Source organism: Phascolarctos cinereus, unplaced genomic scaffold (assembly GCF_003287225.1).
Source record: "Phascolarctos cinereus isolate Bilbo 61053 unplaced genomic scaffold, phaCin_HiC Scaffold_2;HRSCAF=192, whole genome shotgun sequence".
Classification (NCBI taxonomy): domain Eukaryota; kingdom Metazoa; phylum Chordata; class Mammalia; order Diprotodontia; family Phascolarctidae; genus Phascolarctos; species Phascolarctos cinereus.
Window position 1 is genome coordinate 169,919,197 of NW_027555625.1, and position 15,589 is coordinate 169,934,785.

Genomic DNA, 15,589 nt, shown 5'->3' on the forward strand with positions numbered 1-15,589 from the left:
ATGCATAAGTCTTATCTTTAAAAATCTATGCCAATTGATTTGATTCTCTAAGAATCTTGTCTGTGTAGCCTTGATGTGCTCATTACCACCTCCAATTTCTCTGGGGAAGAATCAGGTTCACCACTTGCCTGGTTTACTGTTCAACTTCATTGCTATTTTTATAAATAGTCCAAATATATTTTTTATAAATAGTCCAAGAAGTATGATGGTATGACTTTATCTTATGAGCCAATCACAATGTATTTCCTGTATGACATCTTCCACCTTTCATCCAATGGCCCCAAATCCCATGGTCCTTTCAAATTGATTAAAGACTTATTCATTTATTATAAGGACTTTTTTAAAAAAGGAAATTCCTTAATACGCATTTTACCGTGTTGATTGATTGATTAGGGTGAGGAGAATAGAATCCCACCCTTACACATTTATGAGTTTTAAAAGTCTAATAGTGAGTCTAATACTGAGAAGAACTGTCTTGAGAGGAAAAAACAGGATTTCAACTTCTCGTGAAAACAAATATGTGAAGGATTTTTGATTTGGTCGGTATGTTACTCCAGGGGCTGCCATTTATGACTTAGTGGGTAAGTCCTATGGAATCCTACACAAAGAGGTTTTGTAACTTGCCCAAGGGAACACAGCTAGTAAATGTGAGAGGCAGGATTTGTACCCAGGTCTTCCTGGCCCTGGATCCAAAATCATGTTTACTATACCACATTACTGTTACAGACCTTTACCTCTTTACCAACTAACAGTCTGGTCAATTCCTTTTCTTTTGTACAGGTTGTGATAATGAGGGATTACCATCATGACAATGTGGTTGACATGTACAACAGTTATCTTGTTGGTGATGAGCTGTGGGTTGTCATGGAATTCCTAGAAGGTGGAGCTTTGACAGAAATTGTAACTCACATGAGGTAAGTTTATTTAGTAACTAGAGATCCCTGGGAGACTCTTTTTTTTAATAGACTTATCTTTCCCGCACAGGTGATGACCCAGTGACCCATGTGATCATTAGATCAACCTTGTTAAAATCTAGAATATACAGGGAATAAGCCCCCATTTAAATATCTATTGAATTGAAGTTCACATGCCCTTCCACATGAGAAATGTTCCGTGATAAATAGTATAAAACTGAATTATACTCTTAATTTTTTATTCAATCAGTCAACATAAAGTCATTTATTACATGCTTTCTCTGTGCTATGAACTTCATTAAAGTGGCTGGGATATCAAGGGAGACAAAAACAGTCCCTGCCCTCAAGGAGATATCACTTCAATCAGGGAAACAACATAGAAATAAATAGCTCCATGAAAGATACATACAGAGTAGCTGGTAGATACTTGGAGGGGAAGGCTCTAGAAGCTTGGTGACCAAGAGTGGCTTCTTCTCTAAAGTAGTATTTGGGCCACCTTCTTTCAAGAAGCCAGCAGAACTAGGAGGCAGAAGTCAGAAGGAGAAGTACTCCAAGCATGGAGAAAGTGTATTAATACTGTATGCTACAGGAAATTGAAGAGAGGGGCAAGACAAGAGATATTTTCAAATTTATTTCAAATGAAAGAGCAATTATAAGACCAACCATAGAATATCATTTTGTTACATATAAGAAGACAGAAATATACATCTGCTTTGTTTGAAAACACTCTTGAAAGAGAAAGCAGTACCTTCCATCCAGTTGCTTCTGCCTCTTGCCTCCCTACAAGTTCCATAAATGAAGGTGGAGGCAGGAGAGTAAGCCTCAGTGAGGAGAAGGTAGGGAAGCTTTGTGAAAGGACAATTATGTTAGTAGATGACTGATGAAGCACAAAAGGATGGACTGGCCCCATGTTGTTCCCCTGAAGTTTTTCCAATTGGTAGCTTCCAGCCACAAAAGGGAGGCCACTGAAGGGTGATGGGGGGCAATAAGGATCTCCACCAATTTACTCTGCAGTTTCAGCTGGTAGGATATTATCTCCATGGGAGCCCTAGCACAGGACTAGGTACATACAGGCAAGTTTCCTCCTTCCTGAGGCAATGTACTCTGCAGGTTCCTGAGAACAGAGAAACCTGTAAGTCCTAGACTTTTCCAGATTCTAAAGATGATAGTCCAAAGGGGAATTTGTTCATGTGGCAACATGTGAGGAAAAGCTCTCCCAATTTCTTTCCAAAAGAAATCTTTTCTGCCCTTAAAAAAAAAAAATTCAATTTTGAGGATGAAATCAGGAAAAGGTTCCTCCTCCTGATAGAACAGAGTGGACCTATCTTTTTGTCTTCTCATTTGGGAAGTTTCTACTTTAAGATAAATGTCAATAAATTGAGTGATCAGATGAAATAAATTTCATTCTCATTCCTCTGAATTAAATACTGCTTAGCATGGAGAGGTTTCTACAAATAAAAAAAAAAGTAATGATAATACTGTGGACTTCAGCTAGCCCTGAATAGTTCAAATTCATTGAGTTAGAGATCAGTCTTAGAAAGTCTTAGCAGATGTAGTCTGAACTTCTGAGAGATGACTTTTCAAATGGTGATTAACAGTGTAATGCGGTCAGTTGTTATACACCACCTGCAGACTTTGATTGTCTGCTTGGAACAAATTAAAATCTCAAATGTTGGAGAAAAATGCATCAGAAGGAATATTAGTACACTTTTTGTGATAATAATTTAAGACATATTTGGCTGATGTCAGCATAAAAGAATTCCAAAGTAAGTAGTGACTTTCCCTTCCGGGTGATTGCCATAACTATGGAAAGAAATTACAGCTTGTGTGCCTTTGTCAACACTGGCACTTTGACATTGTTAGGTTAGACAAAATTTCCTACATGTTTCCTTCGCTTCTCTTTGCTTCCCTTTCCTTCCCTACCCTGCCCTGCCCGGCCCGGCCCTGCACTCCCATGCTTAGCACCCCACTTCCCCTTGTTTACTTAATTTGCTTTAGCCAAAATATCACTATTATCTTTTGAATGAGTCTAATTAAGTGCCTACATAATCTTATGTGAATGGGGCTTATGTTCCCATGAATAGAGAGAATTGGTTTTTTCTCTACCTGTTACTCATATAGCTTCAGTGTATGAGGGCATTAACCTAGTTAAAATATATTCAGAAACCATTTAGAATTACTACAGTATTAGTGTGATTTATAGTTAATATGTGATTTTTGTTGTTGAGTCATTTCAGTTGTGTCTGCTTTTCCATGATCCTATTTGGGGTTTCCTTAGCAGATATTAGAGGGGTTTACCATTTCCTTCTACAGCTCATTTGACAGATTAGGAACTGAGGCAAACAGGGTTAAGTGACTTGCCCAGGGTCTCACAACTAGTAAGGATCTGAGACCACCTTTGAACTCAGGTCCTCCTGATTCTAGGCCTGCACCACCAACTGCTCCAATTGCCAAATAGTCAAGAAGGAGGAATAACTTTTACTTAGAATGGGACTTAATAGGTAAGCCTTTGGGTCCCATTGCCATCAACTTTGTGCTGACTTAAAGACTGTTGTGTGAGTCAAATCAAATGTCAGTTAACAAGTATTTATTAAGCATTTGCTAACTGCCAGATGAAGCCACATTGCTTACATCGGCATTAGCCAGAACTAATTAACTTGAAAACACTCTAAACCTGTCCATTTGATGTTGTTTAAAAGATATCCTTAATCCTTTAAAGTTGTTTTATAACATAATTTCTTTTTTTTTTTTAGAATGAATGAAGAACAGATAGCTACAGTTTGTTTATCAGTCCTGAGGGCCCTTTCTTACCTTCACAATCAAGGAGTTATTCATAGAGACATCAAGAGTGACTCCATCCTTCTGACAAGTGATGGCAGGGTAAGATATTAAGATTTTCCTTGCCATTGGTAAAAATACACAATTAAATCTGATCATCAGCTGTGGACATCAGCCTCAGAGGACAGCTTTCCCAGAGATATTTGTTCCTTTAGAATCTGAATTTCCCAGTTTGGTATCTCTACCTCCCATCTGCGCATGCTTTGTGAAGAGGGACATCATGTGTTGTGATCATAATATCTGAAAATGTCATTCCATCCATCACCTTAATCTATAGCCCAAATTTAAGGTGCATTTTGTTGCTGCAGCAGTGAGTACAGAAACTCAGGGAGTACAGAAATTTAATTTTCCCCTTACTGCTTCAATCCTAACAAAAATTAGCTATCCTCTACTCTTATGAATTAAAATATCTCTTGTGATTCTATTCCAAATTTAAGTGTAGGCATAACCTATCTGTCTGAGCTCTCCAAGGGATCGAAACCCAGGTATGGTTGATGTTTCCATAGATGCTACCTGCTTGGACAGGTAGTCCCAGCAGCCATTTCATATATTCCTTCAATGTATCAGCTGCTTTACAGCTTAGAAAATAACTACAGAGAAGTGAAGGAAGAAAAGAAGAGCCCAGGGGCAGGTAGGTGGCACAGTGGATAGAGCACCGGCCCTGAAGTCAGGAGGACCTAAGTTCAAATCCAGCCTCAGAGCAAACACTTGACACTTACTAGCTGTGTGACCCTGGGCAAGTCACTTAGCCCCAGTTGCCTAAAACAAAAACAAAACAAAACAAGACAAAAAAAGAAAAAGAAAAGAAAAACTCAATCCTCAAACGAAATTTGATTAGCAGAATGGATGTAAAATGAAATTTAACCAAGATGGCCTACTTGACTCATCTCCCTGCCATTGAGGGCCATGACACCAATGATAAATAGAAAAAAATCTCTCTTAGATGTTACTTCTTTTTTCCCAAAGGTAGCATAGTCATAATTGTCTGCCCATCTTGGCACTGGATCTGACTTCTTTCAGAAATGATTCTGAGAGTCAAGGGGAATTTAGAGAGCTAGGAACACTGTGTTCACTGAGTGGCCTTCAGATCCCCTTCCAGACAGGTCTTGCTCAGTCAGAAAGAAAAAAAAAAAACAAAAACAAACAAACAAAAAAACACAAAGATTTATCTGCACTAATTTTTTTTAGCATTTTTCCACCAATTTTTTAACTTTTCTCATAGCTCCCAGCTGTGTGTATAAATTTACTAAAAAAAAAATTTTTTAAGAGTTCTTAACATTTTTTTAATGCCATGCTTTATACTTTTCAAAGCCCTGTGAAATAGATGGAGCAGGCCCTACTTTTATTATCCTCAGTTTATATATAAGGAAACTGAGTTGGCCCACTCCAGTCTTTTTACATCTTACTTACCTAACTGTATTCTCTGCCATCCAGTAACACTGGCCTCCTTGCTATTCCTGCCACAAGATACTCCATCTTGGGACTCTGGGTATTTTTACTGGCTGGAATTCTTCCCCTCCTCATATTTACCTCCTGGCTTCCTTGGCTTCCTTCAACTGCAAGCTAAAACTCTACCTTTCTTCAGAAGTCTTTCCCAAACCTTCTTAATGCTACTGCCTTCCACCTGTTATTTTTTTCCAATATATTATATGTTTGAAAAATATGTATTATCATGTATATATACACACACGCACACGTATGTGTGTGTACATATGTAACATGTATTTATTTGTTTGTTTGTTTGTTTGCCTTGTTTGTGCATAGCTATCTCCCCATTAGACTGTGAGCTATTTGAGAGATTAGACTGTCTTTTGTCTTTCTTTGTATCCCTAGCTCTAAGCATAGTCCCTGGCCCATAATAGGTGCTTTATCAATGCTTACAGACTGTCTTGCTTCTTGTCCATATAATAAGATGATAGACTATAGTTCTAAAGAAAGGTATGAAAGTAAAGAAATAAAATAGGATGATAGGGACTAGTATGGTTTTATTTAAGATGTTCATATAATAGTTACCACTGTCCCAGTTTTGCCAAAGACTTTCCAGTTCATTAGATTTCTGAGGTACCTGGGGACTGAATATCTTTTCATCTTTTTTCTGTTTCTTTTTTTATCCCTTCAAAAGAACCAAATTCAAAATTAATCATTCAAGAAATTGTAAATCCAACTAAACGTACTTTCATCTAGCCCATATCAGTCCATCTTGTCCATGAAAATATCAAGAGACTTTGTCAAAAGTTTTGCTAAAATGGAGGCCAACAGGATTCCTCTGATCTACAGTATACTAATTAGTAACAAGCATATCAGGATTAAAAATGATGCTAATCTATCATGACTGTGAGCATAAGCTGATCAATATGAAGCCATGTTGACCCTGTGAGATCATTGCTTTCTTTTCTACATATCTATTTTCAATATTTAGGTTACTGTAAGGAAGTCTGAAGCCCAGGACAACTATCTTTAAGGACCATATCAGGAAGAGTTCTAGAATCAGAGAATCTCAAAGTCAGAAAACATTTCACATACCATGTAGTCTAACTTATACATGAATAAAAGGCCATATAACAAATGAATATCCCCATTTTTTAATGAAGAGCTGGAATGAGAGGAGGACACAGAGTAAATTTCATAGAATCATCGAAGAGTTAGGAGAAACTCAAAAGATACTCTGGCCCAGGCCAGTCTTTCTTCCCTCTCCATTTTACACATTAGAAAGCCAATTCCTAGAGTTAAATAACTTGCCAAAAGTCATACACTTCTGAAAAGTCTTGGGCATTCTCATACCTGGATGATTCCTCACTGTTCCTACTTCTTTGGCTTCTAGATTTGGTAGCCCAAAAAAGCTGGTTTCATGCCCAGCTAGTTATTTCTGAGCTCTCTTTTTATCCATCCTGGTGTAGGAGAAATCATTGCATTTGTAGTCACGTGGCCTAAGTTCCAATCCTAGCTGTAGCTTAGTCACTTTGCAACCTTAGATAACCTATTTCATATCATCTGTACCTCAGTTTCCTCATTGACAAAATAATAGGCTTGTCCTAGATGATTTCTAGCTCTAAATCTTATTATACCACTGCATTGCAACTTCTTTCCCTCTTCTCTAATACCTTACTTACTTCTGCTCTGAGAAATCCATAACAAACACAACAGTCACTTAATGGGGAAGATGCCACAATACAATTAATGAACAAGTAGCTATTGAGCATCTACTACGTGTCAAGCACAGTGCTGTGAGATAAAAATTTAATAGTCACTGTTCTCTAGAAGCTCACATTTTATCAGTGTTCATCAGAATGCTAGCTATAGAATCTGAAGAACTCAGTTCAATGAGTTCTTTAGCCATCCACTATCTAGGTGACATTAAGGACAAAAACACCAACCATACTAGCAGTTTATATAGCACTTGGTTTGCAAAGCATTTTTCATGTTAACTCATATGATGCCCTCCAACAACCTTGTGAGGTAGATGCCATTCTGTTCCACGTTTTTCGGTTCTTGCACCTTACTCCCCACTACATACTCTGCAATCTCCTCTATATACTATGGCCTCTTTTCTGTTCCTTACATAAAATGTTCCATTTCCTCCTGACTCTGGTCATTTTCACTGGCTGTCCTCTAAGCCTGGCATGCTCCCATTCCTTATCTTCACCTCCTAGCTTCCCTGACCTCCTTCAAGTTTCAACTCAAGGCCTACTTTCTACAAGAAGCCTTTGCTAATTCTCCTTACTCTTTTCAAGTGCCATTCTTCTGAGACTTCCCCAAGTGAATCCTTTATAGATCTTGTTTGTACATAATTGTTTCATGACCTCTCCCCAATTAGACTATAAGCTTCTTGAGAACAGGAACTATTTTTTGCCTTTCTTTGTATCTCCAGAGCTTATCCTAGTGCCTGACACATGCTTAATCAATGATTGTTGACTTGACTGGTGAGGAAACTGAAGATGAAAGGTATTTATTAAATGACTTGACCATAGTGACACAGTTAGAGAGTATATGAGGCAGACAAGTTTAGCACTCTATGCATTGGGGCACCTAGCTGCCTCATGATCAAGTAGAAACCTCTTTAGCCCTCAGTTTCCTCATCTATAAAGTGAGGGGTTTGGATTAACCGACCTCCAAGGTCCCTTCCTCCTCTGCATTCATGATCCTGTGTAAGAATTTCCTAAACAAGATATTTAGTGCTGATTTTTAAAATTCTCTTTAATGACATGTTTTTTATTTTTTCATGTGATTGTAGCTTCTTCCCTCTGCCTTCACCCTAACCCCCAACCTTTCTATTCCCCAAAACTTGTTTCTATGGCTTTTAATTCCTACTTTAACACAGCATACTCTCATTGTTGAGCTAAGGTTCAAGTAAAAATTTAATCTAGTTAGTTTGTGATTGTTTTTGTTCAATAGTTTCAGTCCTGTCTGATTCTTTGTGACCCCTTTTGGGCTTCTCTTGGCAAAGAAACTGGAATGGTTTGCCATTTCCTTCTTCGGCTCATTTTACAGATGAGGAACTGAGGCAAACGGGGTTAGTTGACTTTCCCAGGGACATACAGCTAGTAAGTGTCTGAATTTGGATTTGCACTCAGGAAAATAAAGTCTTCCTGATTCCAAGCCCACTGCTCTTTCCACTGCACTGATTAAATCTATAAACACAAGTAAAGGCAATTCCTGATAGGCTGGTTCCCAAGATGGTCTTTGCCTAACAAGCTGCCCCTTTTCATTTTAGCAGACCTTCCCTTTAACCCAACTTTTCTTCAGCTACATGGGATTCACGAGTAAAGGTGCTTTACTGAGTGGAAAAGTTGTACGGCTCTATCAAAACTAGGAAAAAAAAACATCTCAGAGGCAATACTACTTGCTTTTAGCACCTACACACAATGCTTCTTTATACTCATTACTTGGGTACTCATTATTTGCATTGCAGATTTATTTAGGCATATGTTGTATACAATTATCTCTTTTTTAGAAAATTGTCTCTTATGTACTCGCATGAGCAATAGATATTTAAAAACTCTTACACTCCTATGATAGAAAAATGGTGTTAGCTTTCAAAATTTGTAGTCATTCTGATTTGTAGAAATTCGTAGTGATCTCCTTTCTGTTTGTCATGGAGAAACATTATTAGGCTTCCAGTCATCTTGAAGCCTAGAAAGAGAAATCTACATTGAAGAGATGATAAATCAGCCACTCCTGATAGTGAATTGTTGGCATCCCCTTTGTTCAGATATTTTATCAGTCCTGAAGTTTATGATCAGGAAAGAGAAATGATAGGAATTAACTTTTCCCTTAAGGATCTATTTCCCTTCTTTCCATTCTATAGACATATTTCTTAGAATTAAGTTTTAACCAACCAACACTTCTTAGGTATTACAGTGTGCTTGCTGATCACCACGATAAGCACTGGTAGAGATTAAAATATTGAGCTAAAACACAGCTTTTGTCCTCTTATATCTTATAGTCTATAAAGTGAAAAAAAATCCCCACTTACGCAGATAACAGTACTACAAAACTTAATAGAAGTGCAAAGAAATGTGTAAAACAAAATGCTATGCAAGGTCAGAGAAGGAAGAAGGTATTTAGCCAACAGGAGGTCAAAGAATCAGTTAATCTGAAAACACTTAAATAAGTACCTACTATGTGTCAGGTACTGTGCAACACTCTAGGAGTAAAAAACCAAAAATGAAACTGTCTCTGCCTTTAAGGAGATTATAATCTTGTAAGGAAGGAAGACTCCGTGGAAGAACTGGTATATTGGTAAAGCTTTAAAGAATGAATATTAATAGGGAGGATATTCCACTCATTTCACCATTAGACCATGAGCTCCTTTGAGAGCAAGGACTATCTTTTGCCTTTCTTTGTATCCCCAGCCCTTAGCACAGTGCCTGGCACATAGTAGGAGCTTAATAAATAATACCTATTAGCTGATTGATATGTGAAGACACTATTAGATGATGAGTACCTGATGATCTTTAGAGCACCCAATAATCTTGTTTTTATTTTCCCATCATATACATAATTGTATAGTTGAGAACATCATTTTAAAAGAAAATCAGCATATATATATGGATGGACATGTATGTACATAATATATATATAATGCCTTGAAGACATCATTTTAAAAGAAAATCAGATATACATTGAACACTTAGGACTGTGCTAAGCATAACAGGGCTGATGAAAATATCTGATAAAGTAATAACTATATTATTTGCTAAAGTACGGAAAATGACAACTCATTTAATTTTTAATTTTGTGTCTTATTCCATTGATGTCTATAGGGAATGACAGAAAATATGGCCAATAGGCTCATGCTCTTGCATCTATTCTTTTTCCAGATAAAGTTATCTGATTTTGGTTTCTGTGCCCAAGTTTCTAAAGAAGTCCCAAAGAGGAAATCATTGGTTGGCACTCCTTACTGGATGGCACCAGAGGTCATATCTAGACTACCTTATGGAACAGAGGTAAGGAAAAAAATCCATCCTTTCTGCAATCGTGAAATACATGAAAGCATTTCTGCATGTCACCAGGCCAGGAAGATTGTGATAACTCAATAAATTTATACACGTACACACACATACACACACACACACACACACACACACACACACACACATATATATGCACACACAGGCATGTGCACAATGAATATATAAATATATGTATATTACATGTACATTTACATGTATATGTTTATGTATATTATATATGTAAATATATGTATATTAATATACCTATACCTATATCTCTCTATATCTATCTACACGTGTATATGCACACACATATATGATGATGTCTTCAGAGCCACAGAAGGGAACTTATTCTCACTGGTTTCATTACTCTACAATCATCTTTTATTTTTTTCCCTTCCAAATTAAAAAAAATGGCATTACTACCCAGTTATATCATTTACTTTATTTAGAAAGGCAACATAGCATAATTGGCAGAACACTAGAATTGTAGTCATGGGGAACTTGGTTCACACTTCCTCAACGATTCACTAGTTGTGACCCTGGGTTATTCACTTAACCCTTAACCTCTCTGTACTTCAGTTTCCTCATCTTCAAAATGGAGGGGGAGGAGGTATTAGGAGAGACAGAGCATCAGCCTCTAAAATCCCAAACATGTTTAAATCTACGATCCTAGAGTCATAATTGAATCTGAATTGTGTTTACCTCTCTTCTAAAACTCAAATCTACTCTCAAAGGATAAAAATTTTCTATCACAGTTATTAAGTTTCATTTGAAAGGGTTTTCCAGTTTCCCAAGGGATCTACTCTGAATGAGTTGTCAACTATTGTAATCCATAAGATCCAATAAATTTGTGTGTTGGGGGGGGGAATCATCCTCATTGTATAGCTGCAGACTAATTGTAAAGATGTGGCAAGAGTCACTGAACTGAGCAAATGGACTGAATGAAACCTGAGGATGTGTGTGTATATTGCAGCTTGTGTAACCTTGTATGGTTTATTTCAATTTAGTATTTTCATCTTGGCCCTGACATAAAAACTGTAAATAAAGGCCATTGTATAGGTTATGATAGGAACGTATCCAGCAGATAAGATGTGGCAGTAACTGGAAATTGATAGTATGGTTATTTCATTCCTATTGTTCAGACTTCCTGTTCTTTAACCAGAAATCTTTATCTGTCATCTGCCTATTCTTCTCCCTGTACACCGAACCTCAATTTATAAGCCAACTGCTGTACATTCTGGTTTTAAAAGACAACATAGAATCAAAAGGTTGCTAAAAGGGAAAGTTTTGCCAAAGCAGCTGGACTTCTGGGATTTTTTAACTTCCTTTTTTATTATTAACAATTTGCATTGAAAACTTAATTTTTAAAGGTACAACCAAGTAAATTTTCTTTATAAGTTGGCGGCAGGTAGTGGGAGAATGGTCTATTCTTTTGGTTTGATTGGTGCAGGGACTTCCAATGAAGAAATTCTCTTTTCTAATATAGACCTGTGAGTGCTGTTTTCTTTTGGACAGTTCCCTGAGGCATTAAGACATTAAGTGAATTACCCAGAGTCACAAAGCTAGCATATGTAAGAGATGGGACTTGATCTCCAGGACTTCCTTACTCTAAAGGAAGTTTTCTATCCACTGTAATATGCCATGTTGCCTCTCCTACTAAATTAATGGATTACAATTTCCCCTGTTGCTCAGCATTTAAGTTGTTTCTTTCTCAGTCTTGGTGATTACACATACTGCTGATGTGAAAATCCTCCAACATATAGCGCTTTTTAATTTTTTATGGTATTTTCAGGTTCCATTCCTAACAATGGAATTATGAGTTCAAAGGCTATGATTACTTTTTTAATGGTTAATATGTACTGCCATATTGTTCTCCAAAATGATTCTGCAACATACTCCACAACCCTGCCAGCATTGAGTTTTGATGGTCTTAATTATTTTTGCTAAGTTGGTGATTATGAAGTGGTTCCTCAAAGTTGTTTGTAATGTAGATCTCTTCAATAGTAAGACTTAAGATTTCCCAAGGAATAATTCACAGTCTTGTATGTCCCCCTTTAAAAATTATCTTTCCGTATCCTTTGACCATTATCCAGCTAAACCTGATTTCTAAAAGCAAATGATTAAGTGTTAGAAATGTATTTTCTAGGATGTGACACTATTTTAAATTTGCTTTTAGTCTACTAACAGTAGTGGAAATTTAAGTATCCTATTGTTTCATATTTACATAAAATATTTAAGTAAAGTTTTTTCTTAAGCAGAGAGCTTTAAGTATATTGTTATTTTGACAACCTCTTTTTATTTTTTGAAGACTTACTGTCTGGACCTATCAGGCAGTTGCAGGTGGTAAAAAGGTTGTAATGAAAGCAACAAACTTTGAAATAGTAATATATACAGTTGCATTTGTAGAATGTCATTGATTAGCTTAACTTCATTACAAGGCCAACCAGAAGCCTCTATGAGAAATTTTTTTTTTCTTCTTGGTAAACTGATATCTTAAATGAAACCTGTCTAGGGATATATGCTTCCAAAAATCTCCCTCTTAGATTATTAAGTAAATTCATTTATGAATCATTTGTGAATTACTTGATTTCATTAAGAAAAATATGTACTTCAGAACAACTGTTTCCTCCTCAATATTAATCTATGAACTCTGTAAAACAGGTGGACATCTGGTCACTTGGAATTATGGTCATAGAAATGATAGATGGAGAACCTCCTTACTTCAATGAACCTCCACTCCAGGCAATGCGTAGGATCCGTGATAACTTACCTCCAAGAGTGAAAGACCTACACAAGGTGAGGATTTGTCTGATTTATTAAAGATCAAAAAATTGGTAACTAACATGCCACCTTGGCATTCTGGCTTCATGTAAGCAGTTATTTCAACTTGTAATTGATCTACAGATTAGTAGAGAATCATAGAATCTTAGAAGGGGCCTTAGAGATTTTGTAGTTCAACATCTACCTAAACTATTAATATTCCTTTAAATTCCTTTGTGTGTGTGTGTGTTACTATTATCACATATCCTATTTTTTTCCTAAATTTATGGTACCAAGATAAATTATTTCTAGTAATGGAAAGCAATGTCCTTTTGGTTTCCATGTTCCCATTAAGGTTATTTCTTAGAACTCGGTGTTTAGACTAAATTCGCTTTCTGATGACATACTTGAAAAACGAATTTACAAACCTCTGATAAGTATCTATGAAAAACCAGTATAGTATAAGGGAAAGAAATACTAATCTTAGAGAGAGAAGAAAGTCCTAGATTAGAATCCTGACTCTGGAAATTACAAGTGATGTGGTCTTGGTCTGGTAATTTATCACCTCTCAGTTTTAGTTTATTTATAAAACAGAGATAGTAATAATTTGATTATCTACCTTACAAGGTAGTTGTCTGAATCACATTAGATAATGTAGGTAATGTTTTTTGTTGTTGTTATTTATTTGTTTTTATCCAGAAAGGACTTTGTAAAAGTCAGTTGTTATTGGGATAATGATTTACATTACCTTATTCATGATGTCTGTATAATATTACAGGTTTCCTCAGTGCTTCGGGGGTTTCTAGACTTGATGTTGGTAAGAGAACCCTCCCAGAGAGCAACAGCACAAGAACTAATCGGACATCCTTTCTTGAAACTGGCAGGTCCACCCGCTTGCATTGTACCACTTATGAGACAATATAGGCAACGCTAAATGGTGGGACCCTGTGGTTAGAGATCCTAAAGAGGATTTCTCACAAGTGATTTGAGAGGAAGCATGAAAACCGCGGGGAAATATAAACAATTTGTCATTTCCATCATTTATTTTTTGAGCCCTGCAGCCAGCAAGCCTGAAAGACTCTGTATAGGCATTTTTTTGAGCAGGTAATAATGCATAGCACATGTAGGATAAGCCACAGGAGTTTGCTCCAAGAGGAAAACTACCCTTCATTTCTATTTTGGAACAATACTTTTCTGGCAAAAGATAAAAAGCACTTTTTTTCTGAATTGTAGCAGTGTAATGTATTTTGCAATGAATTTGTAATTTTCTGTATTATACTTTTGATAATTTATAGTACTTTGATGTCAAGTAGGCATTGTATTAGTTGAAGTAATATGTGTAACTTAGCAGGAGTTTGAACAAATTCTTTCCTACATTTTTTTTATCCCTGTCAGAGAACAGAGAGTTCTTTAGAATCCGGGAAGAATACCTATCACCTTCATCTTTAGTATAATATCCTTCTTAATTTAATAAGTATTATATGTGGTAGAGAAAGGTGGGTGGGGGTGGAGATAATAGCACACATTTTATGTTTTCCCATTGGAAAAAAAAAAAAGAGTGCCACCTATTACCTAAGTAAAAGCTATTACTTGGGAGCCAGTCCTACATTTGGGTACATCATGTTCATTCTTTCAGGATATGAGGAGTGAACCCCTTAGAGCACTGAAGCAAGAATTCACTAAGTGGTCCCCTAATATTCTGAAAAAACTGAGTATGGATTTCCCAAGTAACCAAGTAACTACTTAGGAGGGGTTCCTGCACTAGGGAAAATCAGGCTCATTTATAAAAATTGAGCACTACAAATAAGTTAATGAGATTATTTCAATTTCAGAAAGGAAAAAGGGAAATAATTAAGTTAGAAACTCAATGATTTCATTTTTGTCTCTTATGTCAAAACCTTTACTAAACTTGATTTGTTACAGGGGAGATCTAAGTATTGGTCAGTGTCTTCTAGCAATAAGGCAGACCCCTCAGTTCAGTCTGTGTTGACCTTGTTCCACAGTATTAATCTCTATTGTTTATGTAGATGGAAGTCTGAATTAATTCTTCACATGATGGAAGTCTAAATTGACTCTAACAGTCAATTTACCACAGGGAGTATTTTCCCAGTTATAATCTGACTTTTCCTGTTTTCATGTTATAATGTGTTTCTGACATAGAAGAGTTGTGCTGCTGTCTAGACCTTGAATGTTGATAATTGAATGACTACTACAATAAATTTTGTGTTGCCTGTTGGATACCTTGCATGTTAACTGTAGGCCTATATAGGTATGCCCTTAAAACTTTGGAAGTGCTACATCATCTTTATTAGTTCCTCTTAATTGTATATCAGAAAGAAGCCATTCCTTACCAAATAGAACAACCAGAAGTTTTCTTAATTATTTCAAGTACTGTTACAAATACGAATTTTGATTTGAAAAAAAAACTATCTCTGGTTGCTCTAGGTATCATTAAGGAGTTTTTGTAATTAATAGGTTTCTAATTGTTTGTTATATTTAAAAAACAAAGAATTAAGTATAAGATTACCTGCTGCTTTTTGGGTTTCTCTGAGGTATTTTTATTTGTTTGTTTTTTGTTTATTTTTGCAAGCAGAAGGAGATTCTCTGTGGTAAATAGGATTA

At 36.3% G+C, this 15,589-nt stretch overlaps 1 protein-coding gene across 1 annotated transcript in view; it reads left to right on the top strand.

Annotated features, from left to right (window-relative positions):
• The window catches only part of PAK5 (p21 (RAC1) activated kinase 5), a 304,602-nt gene extending 289,397 nt beyond the window's left edge, over nucleotides 1-15,205 (top strand). The window contains 5 exon segments of the mRNA XM_020985863.2: nucleotides 781-914; nucleotides 3,668-3,794; nucleotides 10,073-10,198; nucleotides 12,869-13,003; nucleotides 13,746-15,205. Coding sequence (XP_020841522.2) covers nucleotides 781-914; nucleotides 3,668-3,794; nucleotides 10,073-10,198; nucleotides 12,869-13,003; nucleotides 13,746-13,901 — 678 coding nt within the window. The 3' untranslated portion in view covers nucleotides 13,902-15,205.
• Nucleotides 15,206-15,589: the final 384 nt, after the last annotated feature.